This window comes from Grammomys surdaster, unplaced genomic scaffold (genome assembly GCF_004785775.1).
Source record: "Grammomys surdaster isolate TR1022 unplaced genomic scaffold, NIH_TR_1.0 164, whole genome shotgun sequence".
Lineage (NCBI taxonomy): Eukaryota > Metazoa > Chordata > Mammalia > Rodentia > Muridae > Grammomys > Grammomys surdaster.
In genome coordinates this window covers 2050107-2073794 of record NW_021604612.1, presented here as the reverse complement: position 1 = coordinate 2073794, position 23688 = coordinate 2050107, and the positions used below count along the sequence as shown (strand labels likewise).

Sequence of the window (23688 nt, the reverse complement as noted above, 5' to 3'; positions counted from 1 at the left end):
CTTGTTCCTCACGGTCTGTCAGTTCACCTCCTATAGCACCAAGGTCACCTGGCAGTGCTCACCGTGGGGTGAGCCAGCACCTCCCACGCTAGTCATCAGTCAAGAAAATGTACCACAAAGGCAGGCGGCCGTGATGTGTGCCTTTAATCCCAGTACTTGTGAGGCAGAGGCGTGCAGATCTCTGTGAGTTCAGGGCCAGCCTGGTCTACAGAGCTAATTCCAGGACAGCCAAAGCTTCATAAGGAGAAACCCTATCTTGAAACACCAAAATAAAATAATTGAAAGAAAAGAGGGAGAGAGAGAGAGAGAGAAGGAAGGAGGGAGGGAGAGAGAAAGAGAGAGAGAGAGAGAGAAGGAAGGAAGGAAAGAAAGGGAAAGGAAAGGAAGAAATGAATGAAACAAGGAAGGAAGGAAGAAAGAACCACAGGCTTGCCCACAGGTCAGTCTGGTAGGGTCATTTTCTCAACTGAGATTCCCTCTCCAAAAATGACTGTAGCTTGTGTCAAGCTGGCATAAAACCTGTCAGCACAGTCTCCCTGGGTGGAAACGCCGATGTCAACTTCCCTTGGGCCCCCTTCCTCTGTGGTGTACCCCAGCAGGTTAGCAGCCAGCTCTATCTACCCAGTGGTCACTCCTTGGTGACCTCAGATAGCCTGGAACCCACCAGCACATGTCACATGCACCGTACAAGCCTCACCTTTCCCAGCGGCGGGCAGGAGGTGCTATCCTCCCCCAGGAAGGGTGACGTGAAGGCTGGAAACATGACCCCTAATGGCTAGTAGATATTCAGTAAGCAGGAAGTGATGTGCTCTCTGGAGCAAGGCTGTGAAGGAGAGAGAGGTAGAGCCCTCCATTTTTGGCTCTTGAGAATACAGAGGGGATGGAAGGGCCCAGAGAGGGGGCAGCAGCCATGACCACAACAGCTAACGCTCCCTGGGTGCTTAACGTGCCAAGGGAGGGAGCCATGTTGGATACAGTGCACACACACCTTAGCTACTCATCCGCTATGGCTGTAACCCTGACCAGGAGCCACTTTAAGGGAGACAGGGTTGATGGTGGTCTGGAGAGATGTGTCTTGGTGAACAAGGTGTGACAGAAGGGTACCAGGCAGCTGGTCCCATGGCATTCCCACAGGAAGCAGAGAGAGATGCTTTCTGGTACCCAGATCTCTCTCTTTATTCAGTACCACCTGTGTTAGGATGCAGTTTCCCACTTCCATCAGCCCGCTGTACAAACCCTTCACAGTCACGCCCACAGGCTTATCTCCGTGGCGATTCTAGACCTGTCAAGTTGGCAATCGACACCAACCACCACCATGGCACAGCTTTGTACCCTTATAACTGTGCTAGAATGGCTACTCGCAGTGGGAAACGAGGCACAGAGAGGTCGAGCTGCTCACTCCAGGCCACACAGCCCAGCTGCAACCAGGAACAGTTGCTATATAGTGATAGAGCCCAGAACACCATGAGTTTGCTCATTATGCTGACCATCCGGGAGCATTATCTAAGGCAGAGCTGGCTGATTAGAGATACAAGGTTACAGCTCAGCGGGAGTCAGGCCCAGCAGCCTGAGTGAAAAATGATGGGGTGCTGAAGAAATGGGAGACTCTCCCCCCACACCCTTGCTGCCACTCTCCCTGGGGAGTAGTACACGGCTGCCTTTTCCTACTGGCCTCTCTCATGAGGTTGTCAGCTCACAACCAAGACTCAGAAGACCCTTGATGGGCCAGGTCCAGTGCAGAGGGGTTTGTACACATCATTTCTTTGATCCTCTCTGTCCTGTGAGGACACTTCTGCCATTCTGTGATTCCTCTCAGTTCTGTGGGGAAGGAAGCCAAGGGTGAGAGAAGTCAGTGAGAAGTCTTACACAGAAAGAAGGAGGAAGAGAGGGGAGGAGGAAGAGGAAGCTTGGCAGGAGAAGAGGAGGAGGGATGGGGAAGAGGGGCAGAAAGAGGAAGGGGAGGAGGGGGAGGGGAAGGAAGAGGAGGGAGGAGGAAGAAAAGGAGGGGAGGGGGAAGAGAAGCAGAAAGAGGAGAGGAAGAGGAGGGAGAAGAGGGAAGAGGAAGAGGAGGAGGGATGGTGAAGAGGAGCAGAAAGAGGGATGGGGAGGAAGAGGAGGAAGAAGAGGAGGGGAGGAGGAGGGGGAAGGAGGAAGAAAAGGAGGGGGGGAGGATTATGACAGAGAAGTTATGCACAGCGCCGCACACTCGAAAACTGTGACCAGAGAGTTGAAAGTTCGAGACCAGCTAGCTGGGGCTATACAGTCCAAGCCCATCACAAAAACAAAAGTATACACCTTTACTCCAGCACACAGTGGGCAAAGGCAGGTGGATCTCTGTGAGTCTGAGTCCAGCCTGGTGAGTTCCCAGACAGCCAGAGCTATAAAGAGAGGTCCCGTTGTTTTAAAAAACAAACAAACAGACAGACAGACAGACAGACACCCTCGTGGGTGCTGTAACTACCATCCCTGTAATTCTGCTCTAAGGAAGCTGTAGAACCCCAGGTCCTGAGCCATCATGTCTGTCACAATCCAGCCACCAACAGCCATGGGAGCCCGGTCATGTGACTTTCCTTTACTGAGCCTTAGCATCTTCGCCTGAGATATGGGCATAAGTGTGTCACACCCCTCCCCGGTGTGATTGCTGGGGACCTGTGGTGGTCCCCACCTGTAATCCTAGCTCTCAGGAGGCTGAGGCAGAAGGATTGAGAGTTTGAAGCCAGCCCGGACTACACAAACCGGCGCCGTCTCAAAAAGAAAGGGATGTCAGCTCATCCGCAGGTTTATCTGCTCTGTGGCGCTCTGGGGGGTGACGTCAGAGGTAGCCTCCAGTTCCTTCTGTCCTGTGCTGCTCACAGAAACCGTGTGTCTGCCCACAGGTGGTCTTCATCGGCATGATGTCCAGTTCCACACTCTGGGGAAACATCTCGGATCAGTATGGCAGGAAAACGGTAAGTTTCCTCTTGTCAATGCAAGCACTGAGGTGCAGCCACCATGGGGGGGCCCAGCTCAGTCTCAGAGGCTTTAGCAGAGGAGGGACATGGGCTGAAGAAGGTGCATGAGAAGCAGGGGACGTTCTCCATGCCAATTTGTGTCTCTTACATGAGGCCAGAGAAGCCAAAGGATGGTAGGTAACATCAGATTTATTGTCCTATGGTGGGGGTTCTCAACCTTCCTAACTCTGGGACCCTTTTCACACAGTTCCTCGTGTTATGGTGACCCAGAACCATAAAATTATTTTCATGGCTACTCCATAGCTGTAATTTTGCTACTGTTATCAATCATAATATAAATAGTTTTGGAGACAGAGGTTTGCCTAAAGGGTTGCCACCCACGGGTGGAGAACCCTTGTCCTCGAGGAATGGGTCCTGCCTCAGTCTGCTAGGCAGGAGCCTTCCCCGGCCTGCCTTCCATCTCCACAGCTCTGCTTCGATCACTGCCTGGTTTAACTGTTTGTGATTGGCATGGTGGGTGGGACACACAGTTCTAGCATCCAGAAGGCGCAGGCAGGGGGATTGCAATGAGTGTGAGATCCAGCTGGGATACATAGAGGGATCCTGTCTCCCGTGAAACAAAACACCATTGATGCTGGGCTTTGAGGGGATGGGGAAGGGGTGAGGGAGGAGAGGATGGGGAGAGGTGGGGAGGGGGAGGGGTAAATGGCTCTATGAACAGGAGGGAGGGGCTAGGGGATGGAGGGGAAGGGGGAGGGAATGGAGGGGGGAGGAGGAGGGCAGCTGGAATCTCACTGGTCTCCTGCCACACTCCTCCTCCCTTGGTACCTCCAAGGCTTTAGACGAGTCCTCCCTTTTTTATTTGGTATTACTCTCACTTTAGTAGTCTGCACTGGGCTCTCCAGTAATCTCCATATGTGGAGGCGGTCTCCTCCATCTGTAACCTTGGGCCCAAAGAGCTCCATACAGTTGGCAGGGTGCATCCCGACTGTGTGACCTCACTATGTAAGAGAACGGAAGTCTCCTGTCCGTGACCACCACGGCAGCAGACAGGCCGGCATAGTGCTGGAGCCGACACTGAAAACTTGACTCTGACCCACAAGCACAAGATGGTGGAGCCTGATAACTGGGAATCTCAAAGCCCACGCCCAGTGTCACACCTTCTCCAACAAGGACACTCCTCTTAATCCTTCCCAAAATGTTCCACCAACTGGGGAACAGGGCTTCAACTATCTGACCCTATGGAGGCTGGTTTCCTTCAGACCACCACACAAGGTGTGGCCCAGGGAAGCCTTTCACTTACCTAAAAGTTCACAGAAGTCCTCAGCTGAGAGTCTATCAGAAAAGCATGCATCTCCTGCCACTGAGACCGAGGATTCATATCCACCTTTTAAGAGGCTGCCCTGTAGAAGAGAGAAAAGGCTGTCTTAGGGTTTTACTACTGTGAACAGACACCATGATCACAGCAACTCTTATAAAGGACAACATTTAATTGGGGCTGGCTTACAGGTTCAGAGGTTCAGTCCATTATCATCAAGGTGGGAGCATGGCAGCATCCAGGCAGACATGGTGCAGGAGGAGCTGAGAGTTCTACATCTTCATCTGAAGGCTGCTAGGAGAATACTGTCTTTCAGGAAGCTAGGAGGAAGGTCTTAATCCCATGCTCACAGTGACACACCTACTCCAACATGGCCACACTTCCTAATAGTGCCACTCCCTGGGCCAAGCATGTATAAACTATCACAAAGGCTATGAAATTTGGTCTCAATTTTATTTTAATTATTTTATATTTGGTGTTTATTGTCCTGACCAGCAGGGCATTAAACAGGGGTCCTGGGAGATCACCTGAAAGAGAAAGTGGGGGACAGGCTGACGCAAAGAAGGTGATCTGTCTATAGTCTGATCAAATTGCTAGTTTTACTTTTTCACACAGGGGTTATATACAAAAAAAGGCAGGATGTGGGGAAGGGGATGACGCAGGAGTGTGGGTATTCAGGGGGAGTACAGATATCTTCCAGAACAGAGTGTCAGCTGGGTGAAGGTTCAGGGGTCAGGTCACTATGACTCTATGATTCACTTGTCCTTATCTAAGTTGGTTTTATCCACCAAGGTTACCTGTCTACAAGGTCTATAACTATTCAGCCTGGCAATTTTCCACCAAAGCTGTTTGTTTACAATAGCTTCTAGGCATCTGTTTCAGTGTTTTTCCACAGAGACCCAAGACTTTGTGTATGTCAGGCCTATTGTTGATTCTAGGCCTTCAGTGTATAAGCAGGGCTGCCCCTGACAGTTTATGTGTGTGTGCGTGTGTTTGCGTGTGTATGTATGTATGTATGTATGTATGTGTATTTATGTGTATATGTGTATGTGTGTGTATGTGTACATGTGTGTATGTATCTGTGTATGTATGTGTGTGTACGTATGTATATGTGTGTGTGTGTGCACACGCTCCTGTGCCACACCACATGTGTAGAGTTCAGAAGATAACATCTTGGGACTTCACTCTGGCAAGAACTTTTACCCACTGAGCCATCTCACCAACCCAAGAATTTGTATTTTTAAAATTCATAGATGGATTTTCAATAGTGACGTTTACTAAATCAATGAATTATAACCCATTCTGCACCTCCTAGAAGACTGCTTCTCAATACAGGGGAGAGGACGTCTGATGGTGTCTGGGACAGACCAAGTTGTCCCAAACTGAGGGAAGGTGATAATCTCCCTGGCATCTCACAGCTAGAAACCAGGAATCCTGTCCAGATGCCACCGTGCATATGGCGCCTGTACCACAAAGAATAATTCTAACATATAAGTGGCACTGAGAGACCTGGTCCGTTGACAAGATGGCGGCCTCCCGACCCTGCTGTCACTTGCAGAGTTAATTCCAAATCTCCTTTCTCCACCACCTGAGACCGCTAGTGCTCCATCCAATTCCCATGCGCTTGGTTCATTTTGGCAAAGGAGAAGGAAGCATCTCTGTAGAAAGCCTGGGCCGGAGCCAGGCTGCCTGGGGTCAGGTGCAGCTCCTCCTTGTACGGAGTCCTTGACCCCTGGGTCCTCACGCATCCGTGAGGTGGCTCAGATACTCCACAGAGCATTTCGAAGAGAGAAGGGGCTTGCACACAAGGTCTCAGCAATGACAAATCATTTCATAAATGTCTATTACATTCTTACAGCTTGCCCGTGCCCATTCACGGCGGCCATAGCAGCCAGCACTCCCACCCCGCACCTTCCTCCCGAGCCCGCATCCTTCACCCTGACCTTAGCTGCTGGCAGGCAGACTGATTTCTCCCCCAAAGAAGCCAACAGATCAGTCCCATGGAAATGAGACGGTGTAGAGGGCTGGCCCTAAACATGTTCTTCTGGCTCCACTCCCAGGCGAGCTAAGCATCACACCAACAACATGCAGTTGGTGTGACCAGCCGGAAATTCTGGAGAGGTGTCCCCGATGGCAGGGCTTTGTCTTCCAAGATAGAGTTTCTATCTGAACTCAGGAAGCAAGGATGGGGCTGTGATTAGGAAGGTCCCTCCCCTTCTCCCAACCCCCACCCTACTCCCGTCGTCCACACCCCCACCTCACCCCTGTTCATCCAGGGGCCTGGGCACACCAGGCAGCAGCAGCCTACCATAGGGACCAACCACAGAGTGGTTTCTTATCGTCCTGGTCCAGGTGTTGGGTTTCCATGTCCACGTGGGTATCTGTGTGTAGTGAGATGCTTTCGTTCTAAGGAAGTTCCTATGGCCTGCGTGCTATGTTAGTTATGGAAAAGTGAGAGAGAGAGAGAGAGAGAGAGAGAGAGAGAGAGAGAGAGAGACAGAGACACAAAGAGAGACAGAGAGAGAGAGAGACAGAGAGAGAGAGAGACAGAGAGAGAGACAGAGAGACAGAGAGAGACAGAGAGAGAGAGAGAGAGAGAGAGACAGAGAGACAGAGAGACAGAGAGACACAGAGAGAGAGAGAGACAGAGAGAGACAGAGAGAGACAGAGAGAGAGAGAGAGAGAGAGAAAGGAGCACACACACACACACACAGAGAGACAGAGAGACAGAGAGAGACAGAGACAGAGAGTGGGAGTTGTATGCATGTGTGTGTATGTAGTGTGTGTGTATGTAGTGTGTGTGTGTATATGTAGTGTGTGTGTGTATATGTAGTGTGTGTGTGTATATGTAGTGTGTGTGTGTGCATGTAGTGTGTAGTGTGTGTGTGTGTGTGGTATGTGTGCATCTGTATGTGTGTGTGTGTCTCACTCCCCACCCCACCCCACCCCACCCTCCCACTCTTGTGGAACAAGGCAGCCTCCAGGAAGTTGATTTACCTCTCTGAGCCTGTTTCCCTGCATGCGGAATAAAGGCGGCAAAGGAAAGACAAAGAGTGACTTGGGGTCAGGGTTCAACCAGAAAGTGTATGTACGGCTGGGTGTACAGAGGGCTTCGGTATAGCTCAGTGGGTAGAACGCTTGTCCCACACTGAGCAGGCCAGGGTCAGCACTGGATAAAACTGGGCGTGCCTGTAACCCAGCACTTAGGAGGGAGGAGATTTGGTGGTTCAAGGTCACCCCTAGCACCTGTCGAGTCCAAGGCTAGCCTGGGCTACCTGAGACTGTTTCAAAAAGCAAAATGAAGCATGTGTAACACGCACGGGTGTTTGCCGATGCGAGATAGAATGTTCTAGTTGGTTACTAAGGTTCGGAGTGTGGGTGGTGTGACTGGGCCTCTCCACCACCGTGCTGTTATTTTTTTTTGTTTCTGAGATAGGAACTCAGTGCGTATCCCCGACGACCCCAAGCTCCTGATTCTCATCCTCCGGTCTCCCAAGTGTCCGTGCATCACTGTACCTAGCACAGTAGTGTCTTTAAGGAGGAAGAAGAGGTCCCAGGCACACACTAGGACTCAGCTTGTGAGAAACCTTTAGTCTCTGTGACCTGTGAACATTGTCCTCATAGCAGAGAGCGATCCAAGAATGTGCCATCCCAGGCTTTCTGGGCTACAGCTTGAAAACTGGTGACACAGAGACAGACACACACCCATGTGTTCTAGATTTCAGTGCTGGGGTTGACGCCAGGGCCTGTAGTGTGCTAATCCCGCATCCTGCCCCTGAGCAATAACTCTACCCCCTTGTTTTATTTAACCCTCCCAGGGTTTTACGGGGCGTTCAGTCAGTTGCCTCCATTTTGACATATTTTGCATATAAATAAATATCTCGGTTTTTTTGGCTTCTCTTGCAACCCGGGTTAGCTAGTGACTGGGACCCACAATCTGTCTTGGTAACTTTTGGCCAGACAAGTTCTCTGACTCAGTGGATACCTGCTCTGTATTACACCTGCCTGAGGAGGTCAAAGTCTGCTGTTGGTGATGGGGGAGCTACTGAAGGCCCTGGAGAAAGGGTCTGGCTCACCTGAAGCATAGGTGTGGGAAGTCCTGACGGTGAGTTCAGCTCTATCAGGGTGAGGAACAATGTGTTAGTCAGCTGCCCTTCCTTGTAACAAATACCTGAGACAACTCCATTTGTTTTGGCTGACAGTGGGGAGTTTTCAGTCCATGGTGGGTCCATGATTAGCTTTGGTCTCAGTGTTCTTGGAGGCCAGAGGAAGGTATCTTATCTCCTGGGACTGTAGTTACAGACACCTGAGTTGCCATTTGAATGCTAAGAATTGAACCCAGGTCCACTAGAAGAACACCCAGCACTCTTAACTGTAGAACCATCTCTCCAGCCCTGCTAGTAACTTCTTAATTAAAAAAGGGGGAGTAGGGGTGGGATGGAGAGATGGTTCAGCATTTAAAAGCACTGGCTGCTCTTCCAGAGGTCCTGAGTTCAATTCCCAGCAACCACATGGTGGCTCACAACCATCTGTCATGGGATCCAATGTCCTCTTATAGGGTGTCTGAGGACAGTTACAGTGTACTCACATACATGAAATAAATAAATCATTTTTAAAAATGGCACCAGGCAGTGACGGTGCATGACTTTAATCCCAGCACTAAGGAAGCAGAGGCCAGCCTGGTCTACAGAGTGAGTTCCAGGACAGCCAGGGCGATGCAAACCCTGTCTCCAAAACAATCCATCAAACAAACATGACAGCTGGGCTAGAACCCAGAGCAGGTGCCCCAGCCTGGGCTGCACCAGCCTTCATTGGTAGCTTTCGCTGCCTGTAGACACGTGCTCCCAGGAGGTGCTCTCTTGTGATTTTGTGTCTCCTCCTCCACAGGGGCTGAAGATCAGTGTGCTCTGGACCCTGTACTATGGTATCCTCAGCGCCTTCGCGCCCGTGTATAGCTGGATCCTGGTGCTCCGAGGCCTGGTGGGCTTTGGGATTGGAGGGGTGCCCCAGTCGTAAGTAAATACCCAGCACCGGCATAGCTACCTTCCGCATGCGCACAGGTTCAGCAATATTGGGTTTAGAAACACTCAGCGGAGAAGCAAGCATGTAGTCCCACCCTCCTGGTCATTAGTCTTTAAATCATACAGGACAGCAGACACCTGGATAGCACCTGTACCTTGCTCCTGTGCTATCAGTCATCCAGAGGTAATTCATAGCACACGGAGGCATGGGCATGTCTGTCTCTATCAAATACTGCATCACTTCGAAGGAGGGAGTTGAACAGCCTCAGGATTAGGTACCAGCACCCTGGAGTTAAGGGAATCATGGATGGATGGCTCTGTGTCCTCACTGCTTTGGAATGTGGGGATGGCTGTGCAGGGCTTCTAGAACCTGAAGCCACATAGGACAGAGTACCACCAGCGTCGGTAGCCTTCAGATAGATAACAACAGCACCAGCAGTGTCCAAAGGCCCTAAAAGAGAAGTTGTCACAAACCACACCCAACGTCGATGGCACGTTGAACACACACACAACATGACTGCCGACAGTTACTAAGCGGTAGCGGTTGCTTATGGGACTTTTGGCCAGATGTGGTGGCACACGCCTTTCATGCCAACACTTGGGAGGCGAAGGCAGATGGAGCTCTACCCTGGTCTACATAGTAAGTTCTAGGCTAGCCAGAGCAACAGAATGAGATCCCATCTCAAAAACAAACAAAAATTTTACCGGATGGGCTGGAGAGGTGGCTCAGAGGTTAAGAGCATTGACTACTCTTCCAGAGGTCCTGAGTCCAATTCCCAGCAACCACATGGTGACTCACAACCATCTGTAATGGGATCCGATGCCCTCTTCTGGTGTGTCTGAAGAAAGCAATAATGTACTCATATGCATAAAATAAATAAATATTTTTTTAAAACTCTTATGGGATTCTTGACCGGTCCCAGTATGAAAGCCTTCTGTCTACGAGCCAAGACCTCTGGAAGATGTTAACATCAAGTCCACATGAATCTACCCCCCCAGACTCTGTAACGCCAACAAAGACCACTCCAGCTTCAACGCCTTCTCGACATCTAGAACCATCTGTCCTTTGTAACGGGAATGCTGGTTTTAAAAGCTTGTTCACCATTCCTACAGAGCACTACGTCCGAGCTGGAGCCTAGCCATTTCTCAGAGTATCAGTGCCAGGGATGGCACAGCACGTGATATGTATAGACCATGAACTCCCTGTGTGGGCTTCCTCAGGACAGTGTGGAGAGACAATCTAAGAAGGGTAGGTTTGCCCTGTGTCAATGTGGTGACATCACAGGATCTGCAGACCAGAAGGCCTGGGTTTGAATCCTGATTCTGAGCTGTCATCTCAGATGAGACCCTGATCCTCTCTCTAGATCAGTTTTGTTGGTGCCCACACCTCATCGGTCCCTCAGAGCGTTACGACCCCACATATGAAGAGCCCAGGAAGATGCCCGGGAGAATACTCCTTCCTACCAAATATTCTCTTGGGCCATGACACATGCTCTGTCAAAGACTGCATCGCTTCAGATGCAACACTTGGCCATCTTCAAGTCTGCCCAGCAGGTCCTCAGTTTGATACACAGCATCATAAACAGAGTGTGGTCCCTCAGACCGGTGATCCCAGCACTGGGGAGCTGTAGGCTCAAAGTCGTCCTTAGCTAAGTGACAGTCCAAGGCCAGTGTGGAATACCTGACGCCACGTTTCCAAACAAACCAACAAACATTTTCCTATGAAGTCAGAGCTTGGCACAAGTCCAGTTCCCCAAGGCACTGAGGAAGTCAAATCGTGTCGGGGTAGAAGATAGACAGAGTGTAGTGTGAAGGGGGAGACTGACCATGTCGATCTAACACCCAGGCGTGGCTTCCTGCTTTTGGAAGTTCACTGAGCCTGTTCCACTCTCCCTCCTGATCTTTCTGATGGCTTCTATTGAATTCTACCGAGCTCTATGGAGTTGGGACCCAACACACTTTCCTGGAGTGGAAAAGCATGATTTCACACTATCCAGGGAATAAAAACCACTGGAGCTCTAAGCAGACACCATTAACAGAGACACAGCCATAAATCTGGGTTGGCAGCAGCTAGTAACCCATGGCCCAACTGTAGCCCAGAGCCCAGGATTCCCGCACATGAACCATTGGTCAATGAGCAGCGCCCCCTTGTGGCTGGAAGAACCATAGCGGCTCAGGTCAAATTCCTCCTCTAGGGATGCTACCGAAAGCTACAGCAAAAGAGATGTACCAAACCCTAAACTTGGGCTCACAAATCTCCTAGAAATGACGCAGAGGTGATAGGAATCTTTAATGAAACTCATAGCAAAGAAAGGATACTGTCACACAAGCAGAAATTTTGAGAAACTTCTGGAAGCTGATGAGTAAATGAAGACTTCTAAGTAACTAGATCAAAGAAAGACTACACCCCAGACCAGCTGCGGGGCACCTCATGACAAAAGGGTTCTTCCCCAGAGGCTGGAGACCTGTCATTCCCAGAGACCCCAGAACAGGGGAGGAGGTGAGCACACCAGGCGTGGTATGACAGGACTTGTCCTGGAGACCCAACACAACACGTCTACGCACCCCAGACTGGGATCCCACTACAGACCAAAGTACAGCTATCACCTGAAGAAGACCTCTGCACGGCCAGGGTTCCCTTTCGGGGTCCCTGATTAGGCACAAACCATCCCAGAAAACCTGTTTTCACAAGAAACGTTAAAGTGTCTGCTCTCTGACTCAGACAGAAAAGCAGCAGCAAATAACCTTGTGGGTGTAACTTTGGAGAGAAAAAGGGAGGGCTCTGTTAGAATGGGCTGGGGTGCGGTGGCATGTTTTGATTGGGTGTGTTGATTAGGTGAGCCAAAGGGGCTTTTGATCGCAGACTTCAATACTTTGATAGCTGGACCTTGGTAGTCAGCCTCCAGAGGAAGAAGTGTCCAAATAAAAGAATAGACCTTCGGGGCTAGTTTAGGAATGTAATCTGTTTTTGGCAAGGCAGAGGAAATGAGGGAGAAGGGCAAGGCTTGCCCTAGCTATGCTCACCACGTTCAAGCTGGCCAGAGTCTCTTCATCACCCAACTCCACCTTGGTGAACCAATGAGTTTTACTGGGGTTACTAATAGGGATGGGGTGAGGGGTTACTTACAGGTGCAGAAATGACTCAAAGATAGTTGCATCATCAAGGCTACCCCAGGTAGGGCGACAGCTGCAGGCAGCTCACCAGGTTGGAGAGTGTCCTTTCCAGGAGCTCCAGTTGGTTTACTCTTCCGGGCAGCTCAGTGGGTCTCTGTTTCTTCTAGGCAGCTGATCTCCTCTCAAGACTCTTCTTCCCAGTTCAGCTTGGCTTCGCTCCACGGCAAATAACTCAGATTTTACCATTTACTCCAGCAGGGAACAGTCTAGTGAGTCCTGTAAGTTTCAGGGACTTCCTGAAGCTACACTGAGTTGTTTATCTTCCTGCTTAAACAGCTTCCCTGCAGCATGGAATGTTTCAATCTTTGAGTTCCACACAACACTCCACCGGTTCCTCCATTCTTTTTGCCTGGTCTTCTCCAGTGATCCTTGAGCCTTGGAAAGGAGTGACTACAGATGTCCATCTATGGCTATGAAACAGGCCAGCATGCCATAGTAACAGTCACTTGATCTTGGGAGCTTTGCCATCGGTTGAGTTAAGGCAGATAACAGTAAGGATCTATGCATGTAAACACATGTAGAGAAGACAGTTTGGCAGGCACATAACATTCATCTAGAAAAACCATAGAAGTTGCTTCCCCATTGGATCCTATGACCTTCTCACCAATGGGTTTCTGTCCTGGATTACAGTACCAGATATGAACTCCCCTTGTGGGGCGGGCCTTAAGTCCAACCGGAAGGTGGTTGGTCTTACCCAAGACAGCTGAGCCACTATTGCACAAGCAGGCACACCATGACTGGTATGTCAATATTTCAGCACGAAAGTCCCTAAGCAAGCAGGAATGTTAGTGACAGTTCTCCACAGGCAGCCTGCCTGGCCCCTGTGACACCATGAAAGCCAGCCAGCAGAGTGGGAGTTTCCAGCTCACTCCCGGGTTAATTTCTCCGTGCCCTATAGTCAAAGCATGAGCCTGTGGTATCTTCAGCAATAGGGTCTTACTATCTAGTTTTTGCATGCAGCCAACAGCAGTAGCGATAGCTTTTATGGCTTAAGGGGCCTTAGGGGCTTCTCTGGTCCTCAGCTCACAGGGAGGTAGCCCACCCCAGCCATGAAGGTTGCCAGTCAGGCTTAAGGCTTTTGGAGTGTCCTTTTCCATCCATGTAGGGTCCCTTTCGGATTCAAACTTCATGGCTATCGTTATAACAATCTCCCTTTCTTCTTTCAATTAACTGAGTCCCAGTAGGATCGTAAGGTAGACGGAAGGAAATACCACTGTACCTGTGTGTCTCTTCTTTGGCTTTCCAAATCTGCAGAACACTCGGAGGTTAGCATTACATCATCTATATAAGGAACCTTTTCCAGAGTTTAGGGCAGACAAGGCAATATCCCATAACAAAGACGACCTGAATGTCTGTTGCCCATCTATTCTCAGTAGGTGTCAACAGCAGGTGTCTCCATCCCTTTGTACCCACTTATATCAACTGCTTCTTCCGAGGTGCAGGTTGAGTACAAAGAGATACTAATTAATCAGCTACTGTAACCCTTGGTCATTCTCTCTGAGATACTATGTTTCCATATCCCCACGCTCTTCCAGCAAGCCTCCCCACTTTTCTCTATGTCTGACTCTCCAGTGAGCCTGACTTAATTTGCTCAGACCTATTCAGGGACAAGGGCGACAAGGCTCTGCTCTCTGAAGCTGCACCTGCTGGCTCAGTGGGTCAGGGAGGCCCTGGATTGGCAACGTGGACATGGCTGTAGCTGTTGAGTCGCCATCCACCATACCTGGTTGTCGGGGGAGTTCCTGGCTGGGCAAACCATCCCATCGCTAGCATAACCTTTGGATGGAGGTAAATGTACCCTCCTTAGTCTAGGGAGATAGTCACCCACCCTGGGACAGGCTTGATCCTCTTCAGCTGTATTGCCCAATCACAGACGTCTTCTGTGAACCACTCCTTACTCGGTAGAGTCTTCCAGAAGTCTCCAGGTGATTTAACTTCCTGTCAGTTCTCTCCTTAGGAACTATGACTCAACACAAATCTCATCACATTTGTCTTTGAGCAACCCAGACAGACTTCTTTCTCTGTTTTACCTTTTAAACGAAATCTCTGTTAGGTTGTTTTCTCGCCTTATGGACAGTCAGTCTTTACATCCAGGTTCTAAATCACCAAGATCTGCCAAAGCCTTCCCTACTTCAGAATGATCTCACCTCACCCTAGGGCTCAGCGAAGCCACCAATGCTCCACACACGTGTGCCTTAAAGTGATGTACGTCCCTCTCTCCTGTTCCTCAGCTGGTTAATGGTCACTGTGAGATTTAAAACATCACCCAGCCCCTCCACACTGGCTCTCTCACATGTGTAACTAGGTAGCTGTTTTATCTGTGAGGAGGGGGAAAAAAAACCCACAGGCAAATTACAGTAGAAATACGAAGCCCCAAGAGGGCCTCTGTTCCTAAACACTTCTGACATAGTCATTTCCATAAACCTAATTACGTTGTAATTAGACAGTGCTCTTATGTAGTTAGAAAGATGGCTCCCCTAAGTGCTTTATTGAGAGACATTTAGGTGACAAAATTTTTAGGTAGTTAGGTAATATTAAAAGTTTCCATTCCTTTAGAGTAACTTTGCCCAGCCAGAGCTCCTCAGAAAATCAAAACAAGGGCTTCTTGGGGTACTGTTTTAAAGGAAGTCAACAGCCAGAATGTAACGGTAACAGCTGTTCTGAGAACACGACGCCACAGGCAGGGTAGGTTATAAAGAAAGGAGGTTTACCACAGCTCACAGTCCAGGCACAAGGCTAGGTACACATCTGAAGTGGCTTTCTTAGTAACAGCCACGGAGCTGGCTCAGACATAACCTGGCAAACCAACCAAGATTAAAAGGGAATGTGTTGGCTCTCTCCCCTAACCCCAGCATTGAGGGGGCGGAGCCAAGGATGGTCACTATGGGTGTGAGGCCAGTCTGAGCTACACAGTGAGTCACAGGTTAGCGAGACTCTCCTCCACCCCTCACCCCCAGGTTCAATCTTGGGGACTGACCCTAATGGTATTGTCTAACCCTGATCACCCCCCCACCCACACACACACCCCAACCCTGAGTCCCCACCCCTAGACACCAAAACTGAATCAAGTTTAGTGCTACAGGATGGGGATGAAGTGTCACCTTATAAAACCCTGAGCATGTAGAGTCAGGCACCCAAACCACAACGATGGGAAGACGGATCAAATCACTCTTCTCTGCCTCTTTCCCCCTTCATCCCTCCCTTTCCCCAAACACACATCGATGATCACCATAAGAGCTACCTTATCCACGGCATTCACTGCCGTCAAGGACCGCGCGTGGGTGCTTGCCCGCGGGACAGCTATGCTATGTGCCTTCAAACGATGCTTAGCCCAACTCTATCCCCATTTGGCTGATTAGAAAACCCAGCTCTCGGGAGGCTTGATCAAAGTCAGGTGCTCATTAAGTGAAGGAAAGAGCGGTTGCTGGTCACAAACCACCCAGTATTCAGGGTTTAAGACAGTGATTTACTTAACTCAGTCTGCGGTTGGGCTGTCAGGCAGCACTGCCGTGTCAGGGGCTTTGCGAGAGTTTTCAGTCACCAGGTGCGTTAGATGATCTGATGAACCTAAAAGATCCATCTGGCTTCACCCAGGCACAACCGCCTGGGATCCAAGACAGGAAGCCAAAGCCACAAAGTCTCATGTAGCCGAAGCTTGCAACCAGCTGTGCCAGGGATCACACCCAGGGCTGATCAAACTCATAGCCCTGAAATCGGGGTTGCTTCCCCAGGCCAGATGCCACTGAGTTCAGATCAAACCTGACTGATGCCGGATAGCATCTTCGAAGAACAAACACTGCATAGAGCCGGATGTTTACTCAGCGAGAAGGGCATGCTGCTCACGGGACCTGCCCTACAAGGAGGAGGACGCCAGAGGCGCGGAGCTGTTCCCTCCGCACTGGTGTCTGTCCTTTTAAGGACTGGACGGAGAAGTCACAGTGTGATGCTGAGTAATCACACTTCACGTCTGCGGAGTAGCATACGAAAGGGTTTGGTTTGGGGTTGGAGAGACGGCTCCGTGGTTACGCGTGATTACTGCTCTTGGAGAGGAACCAAGTTTAATTCTCACCCCCTCTGTTGAATAGCTAATGATGGATGGAGCTCTAGCTCCCTCTGCTGGTCAGCAAGGGCACTGCACACACACAATAAGAACAATTATTTAAAAATAATTTCAAAAATAATTTGATTTGGTAGCTTAGAAAATAGCCCAGTGGGAGAACACTTGAATATAGCTCTGAGCCCAGTCTCTAGTATCAAAGGGAAAAATTGGACTAAAAAAAAAAGATTTGTTTTATGTATATATGTGTTTTGCCTGAACGAGTGAGTACACGCACCTTGTTCATGCAGTACTTGTAGAGGTCAGAAGGGGCGTCCAATCCCCGAGAACTTGAGTTGCAGGCGGTTGCCTTGAGCTGCCATGTGGGTGCTGGGAATCTAACTCTGTTCCTCCAAGCTCTTAACCACTGAGGAATCTCCAGCCCCCAAACGTGGATTCTAATCTGTAAAAGGGAGTTAAACAACGTCCTAACTCTATCTCGTTACAAGTGACATTTTGGTTATAAAATGCAAAGAAAAGAACAAAAATCTCACCAAAGCTGCAAGAATCTTCACGAGAATAAACAGATTACAGGAGACATCGAAGGTCAATAGCTTCTTGTGTGCAGTAGGGGGCGCTGTGAACATCCGCAGAAGGTCAATAGCCTCTTGTGTGCAGTAGGGGGCGCTGTGAGCATCGGCAGAGCATCACTCAGGCAAAGAGACAGCTGGAGAAAAAAAAAAAAAAAAACCACAGGTCCAGGGCACCTTCCGGGTGACTTCCTACACAATCATGCTTATGGGGGTCAGAGGACCATTTGTAGCAGTCAGTTCTCTCCTGCCAATGTGGAGTCGTAGGGACCAACAGGGACCAAACTCAGCTCACTGCGCTTGGCAGCAGGGACCTTTATCTGCCGTGCCATCTCGCCAGCCCCAGAAAAGCTCTTTCTTATAATTAGGGTGTGATTACTAAGTGCAAAAAATAAAAACAAAATTAAAATGCCATTTGTCATCAACACGGTGGTGGTCCGTTCAGGTAGAAATAGCCAGAAGCTACAGCTGGTGGGTCGAGGTTCTGTGGAGAGCAAGATGTTGGCAAATCTGACTACGTCCTGGCAAACTACCAGTGTCAGACACCAACTCCACCCCTCGATGAATAATAACATAGCAGCAAGGGACCAGGCTGGCTCGGCACACCCGGGATGCACCGGCTGGGAGCAACTCGATGTAATCCCCGTGGCTGTCCTCAAGGATGCACAGACAGACATCGGGAACTGAGGATGAAGGTGTCCCCCAGGACAAAAGGCCATATACAACACAGCCATATCGACTTGCTAACACAGCTGCCCATAAACCCACAGTCAGACTTTCTCAGACTCCATGGTCACAGCCGACCTCGCTGGCAGCATGCCGGAACCTGAGGGGGCTGGCTAAAAATGCAGGAGCCAGGGCCCCATCCTTCGAGAATCTGCTTCTCACCCTGGCAGAGCAAGATGGTCCATGCTGGCAACCCAGCTCCTGGGAAACAGAGACAGGAAGGTAGTGGGTTTGAAGTCAGCCATGAGCTACAGTAAGAACCTGTTTGTTGAATTTCTGACTTTAGCCGTGATACCGGGAAGTTCTGACTTAGGAATCCATGGATCGTTATCGGAGGGAGAGAATTTAGAATCTGCCATCCTCCCGCTGTCTTAACCCCTGTCTCTTCACTCGCCTAGGGTGACGCTGTACGCCGAGTTCCTTCCCATGAAAGCCAGAGCCAAGTGTATTTTGCTGATTGAGGTAAGGAGTGGGTGACGGGCCTCCCGGGAATGTTTTCTGACTGGCAAGCAGTTCCCAGATGTATGTAGCCACAGGATTGCAAAGGGGAGTTGAAGACAGAACACACTCAATTGACAAATATGATATGCACATGGATATACAGTATAAATGCTTTTATCCCCTTCCCTCTTCCTCCCCCCTTCTCTTTTTCTAATTTATCTATTTAATGTATGTGAGAACACTTGCTGTCTCCAGACACACCAGAAGAGGGCATCAGATCCCCTCACAGATGGTTGTGAGCCACCATGTGGTTGCTGGGAATTGAACTCAGGACCTCTGGAAGAGCAGTCAGTGCTCTTAACCGCTGAGCCATCTCTGCAGCCTCTCTTAGGGGCCCTTAAACTTTCCAAGATCCAGCAGCTAAAAGTGATGGGTTCACACCTATGATCTCCAAATTCAGGAGGCAGAGGCAGGAGGATTCCCTCCAAGTTCCATGCCAGCCTAGTCTACATAGCAAGTTCCAGGCCGGTCAGAACCGCATAGCAAGACCCTGTCTCAAAAAAAAAAAAAAAAGAAAAAGAAAAAAAATTTTTTTCAGTTCATACCTGGTTGAGTTTTCTGACTGATGTTCATCCTAACTGACAAGCATCGTTAACATACCCATCATTAGACATTTTAGTGGTCACCCATGACAGTCAGCAACAGAAATGGATTGGGGCTCCTTTAAGTGAAGGGTGGGGGGGTTGGTTTAGGAAGGCTCTGGGAACTGAGGTACCACAGACTGTGGCTTTGATGTAGGCAGCGCTTGCAGATCGAGCCCAGCCAGGAATGACAGATTCAGTCTGAAGAGGACCTAGCAAAGTCACTACTATAAGGTCCCTGCTGAGCCTGGTGAACCAAGCATGTCATCCTCCTTTCTGGGGAGGCTGAGGAGCGTGGCCATAGCTTCCAGGCAACTGTCTTACTTAGGGTTCGCATTGCTGTGAACACATGCCATGACCAAAGGACTTGGTCTTATAAAGGACTACATTTAATCGGGGCTGCCTTACAGGATCAGAGGTTCAGTCCATTATCATCAAGGCAGGAGCATGGCAGCATCCAGGCAGGCATATTGCAGGAGGAGCTGAGAGTTCTTGATCCAAAGGCAATTGAAGAGGATGGCAGAGCTTGAGCATATATGCATATATAATATATTATATATAATTATATATTTAATATATAATATATATTACATATATTAACATAATATTATATATAATAATATATAATTATATATTATAATTATATATAATTATATATAATATATTATATATTAATATATATTATATATGTTATATATATAATACATTATCATATATACCATGATATATATGATACTGAGCCTGTGTAAGGAAGAGATGACCCCAAGGACAGATTCTGAACGTGTTGGGGAAGGAAAGCAGATGTCAGTAGACAGAAGTATACAATACATATAGTCATACGCAGAGACAATGGATGTATAACCACGGGCTCTCCAGCCACGCCCAAGTTCCCCGAAATAATGACTCTGAGACTTCTTACATATGAATAAACACCTAGGCCAAAAGCCTTGGCTCGTTCCCTGCCTAGCTCATGACTGAATCATCGCTCTGTTCTAAGTTCTGCCAGGCGACGAGTCACCTGGTCCTCAGTTTCATACCCTAATCTTCCTGTGTTTCTTGGCGGGGGGTGGGGGGGATCATCTGCACCTATTTCCCAGAATGCTCTCTGCCGGATGTCCCACCTTCTAGTTCTGCCTCAGCTCATTGGCCATAAGCTTTTTTTTATTGACAGGTGAATCTTCCATATACTGCACAAAAGATTCCCTCTCTAAGGAAGCCCTCCAGTGCCCATCAGTCCATACAGGCATATACAAGATGTGATATATCCACATATAACGGTAGCATCAAGTCTTCAAAAGGCAGGAAACATGACACGCCACAGCATTAGGGAGCCACCAAGACTTTACGCTTGGTGAAGTAATCCAGACATAGAAGATGAATGTCATGTGATTCTGCTACACAGGTGGTCAGAACAATCAAGATCAAAACGACAGGACAGGCATCTTTAAACACGCCTAGAATCCCAACACTTGGGAGGCTGAGGCAGGAAGATCTCAAGTTCAACTCTAGGCTGGGCTACATAGCCAGACCCCGTCTCGAAAGCTTTTTCAAAATGACAATAAGAAAAATAAACAGAGATTTCCAGGGGGTGGTGGCTGGGTAGAGTGGGTGCTGACTGTCCGTAGAGACAGTTTCGTTTCACAGAACGACCTCCGGAGGTCCACAGCATAGACAGCCGCAGGACAGGCGGGACGTGCTCGATACCAGCGCATACCTAGAATGGTTAGGGGAAAAATTGCAAATAATTCAAAATCCCTTGAATGCCCCCTGTCGTATCTGTGTCACGGAATACTGATCCTTCCCTCCCACTTCGCTGTGGTGTCTTGTGGGGTCCGGCCAGCGCGCTGCGTGTCTTACTCAGCAGCGTGGGAGGGGCCACAGCAGGATGCGCAGATCTGACGTTCACTCCGGTCCAGTCCACTGTACCCCACAGTCGGCGCTGTATGGACCACACTACCCTGCCACTGACTCTCACTCTCCCGTGCCAGGTCTTCTGGGCCATCGGGACCGTGTTCGAGGTGCTTCTGGCTGTGTTCGTGATGCCCAGCCTGGGCTGGCGCTGGCTGCTGCTGCTCTCGGCCGCTCCCCTGCTTGTCTTCGCCGTTCTGTGTTTCGTACGTATGTTTATAGCCATCTCCTTGCTGGTCCAGGCTTTGGGTTTTTTTGGATTTTTGTTTTGGTTTGTTTTTTTGGAGACAGGGTTTCTCTGTGTAGCCCCGGCTGTACTGGGACTCACTCTGTAGACCAGACTGGCTTCGAACTCATAAAGATACACCTGCCTCTGCCTCCCGAATGAGTGCTGGGGCTAAAGGCATGTGCCAGTACCCCCTGGCTTAAGGGGGAGATTTTTTGATGGTGATCTTCATTTACTCCACCTGACCCCAGATCTCTAAAAGCAGCCATGTCGGTAATGACAGTTTCATGCTTACATCACCCCGTTTAACCCTGTAAACTCCTGAACGAGGCATCAGAGTCACAGGGAAGTGACATCCTTGCACTGGGTCCTGTAACCGTGTAACCTACAGAGGACCCAGCATTGGAAGCCAGATCTCTGACTCCAGAGACCTACCTCTTAAAGACGCCCACACAGATGAGAGAAGGTGTCTGGGAGGGAGTGCTCTGTCCTACACTGACCTGCCACACCTGGGTCTCCTGTTCCCCACCCCCAGTGGCTGCCAGAGAGCGCTAGGTACGATGTGCTATCCGGGAACCAGGAAAAGGCAATTGCTACCTTAAAGCGGATCGCAACAGAAAATGGCGCCCCCATGCCTCTGGGGAAACTCATCGTCTCCAGACAGGTCGGTGTGAGTGTGTGTGTGTGTGTATGAGTGTGTGCATAAGTGTTTGTGTGAGAGTGTGTGTGAGAGTCTGTGTGTATATGTCAGTGTGAGAGAGTGTGTGGGTGTGTGGAGTCTGTCTGTGTGGGGTGTGTGCCTGTGTGGGGTGTGTGTCTGTGTGTATGAATGTGTGTTTGTGTGTGAGGGTATGTGAGGGGTGTGGCTCTGTGTGTATGTGAGTGTGTGGGATGTCTGTGTGTGAGTGTGTGTCTGTCTTTGTGTGTATATATGTTTCTGTGTGTGTTTATGTGTATGTGTATATCTGTGTGTCTGGTATATCTTTGTGTGTCTGTGTATCTGTGTATATATGTCAGTCTGTGAAAGTGTGTGGGTGTGTGTCTGTGTGTGGGTGTTTGTGAGGGTGGGGGATGTCTCTGTGAGGGTGTGGGGTGTGTGTGTATAAGTGTGTGTGGGTATCTGTATGTGAGTGTGTGTATGAGTGTGTGTGGGAGTGTGTCTGTCTTTGTGTGTATATATGTCTCTATGTCTGTGTGTGTGTCTATGTGTATATCTGTGTGTCTGTGTTTATGTCTTTGTGTGTCTGTGTGTCTATGTGAGTGTGTATATCTGTGTGTCTGTGTGTCTGTGTATCTGTGTGTTTCTCTGTGTGCGTATGTCTGAGTGTGTATGTGTCTGTGTATCTGTATGTTTGTATGTCTGTACGTATGTATATCTTTGTGTGTCTATGTATCTGTGTGTCTGTCTGTACGTCTCTGTGTATGTGTATTTGTGTGTCTCTGTGTGTTAAGTATGTGAGTGTTTGTGTGTGTGTGTGTACACCAGGCTCCAGTGGAGGTCCCTGTGCACTGGAGTCTAGCCAATAACCCATATGTCCTTGTCTTGAAACAGGAAGACCGAGGCAAAATGAGGGACCTTTTCACACCCCACTTTCGTTGGACGACTCTGCTGCTGTGGTTTATATGGTGAGAGCTGCTGGTTGCCCACTGTGAGCCCCTCCCACCATGAGCCCCTCCTACCATTAGCCCTTCCCATAATGGCCCCGCCCACCGAAAGCCCCTCCCACTGAAAGCCCCTCCCACTGCTCACTGTTAACTGCTAGGGCTGCTGGCTGTGAGCCTCTCCCACTGCCCATGGTCAGGACTTGAGATTTACTTGTTAATCTTGTGTGTTTGTGTATATGTGTATGTGTGAATGAATGTTTGGACATGTGTGTAGTTGTATGTGTAGATGCAAGGGGCAAAGATGACATCAGGTATCTGTCCCAGTCTCTCCCAACCTTACAGATCAAGGCAGGGTCTGTCACTTGAAGCTAGGCAGCTTGCTGTGGAGATCTGGTCTCTGCTTCTGGAATGTAGGAATTAGGCTGGCCACCATGTGTGCTGGCAGTACCACACAACTGGTCCATCTGCGTCAGGGTACCACTTGATCTGTTCACTTCTTCATGATTTGAACTTGACCCAAGCCACTCAGATAAGTAGCTTCTAAAGGAGACATTTCTATCTCTGGTTTTCGAGAAAACGCTTGCCTTGGTAGCCATCCCTAAGGATGTTCTCTAAGGTAGATACAGGAAAGATACAGGGAGGCCGCACAAAACCTGGGTACCAGAGAGACAGGGCAGCTGGGGTGCCAAGGCAGTGAGCCTGAGTCCCAGCGAGGGCCTGGGAGCCTAGAACAAACCGAAAGAAAACTTCCAAGGGGCCTTTCTACAGCAGGTCACTGTTAACTCCAGCCAAGGGCCTTCCTCTCTGCACCTGTTGCCTTGGCTACCACTGGTGGTACACAGCCCATCCTTGAAAACCAAGCTGTGGCCAACAGGACCATTCTTGGGATCCTCCGGTTGCAACACTGTTTAATTTTTCTTAAATGACAGCCACTGGTGGAGACTGGAAGGGAGGCAGATGCAGAAAGTGATTGTTTTTCTCTTTGCAGCAAGTCCAAAGTCCAATCTCTCTCTCTCTCTCTCTCTCTCTCTCTCTCTCTCTCTCTCTCTCT

General features: G+C 49.4%; 1 protein-coding gene across 1 annotated transcript in view; it reads left to right on the top strand.

The window, feature by feature from the left end:
• Positions 1–23688, top strand: part of Svop (SV2 related protein) — a 41487-nt gene that overhangs the window by 1813 nt on the left and 15986 nt on the right. The window contains exons 4-9 of the mRNA XM_028765406.1: positions 2877–2948; positions 9157–9281; positions 18215–18278; positions 20887–21012; positions 21568–21696; positions 22585–22658. Of these exons, the coding sequence (XP_028621239.1) occupies positions 2877–2948; positions 9157–9281; positions 18215–18278; positions 20887–21012; positions 21568–21696; positions 22585–22658 (590 nt within the window). The remainder of the gene's footprint in view (positions 1–2876; positions 2949–9156; positions 9282–18214; positions 18279–20886; positions 21013–21567; positions 21697–22584; positions 22659–23688) is intronic.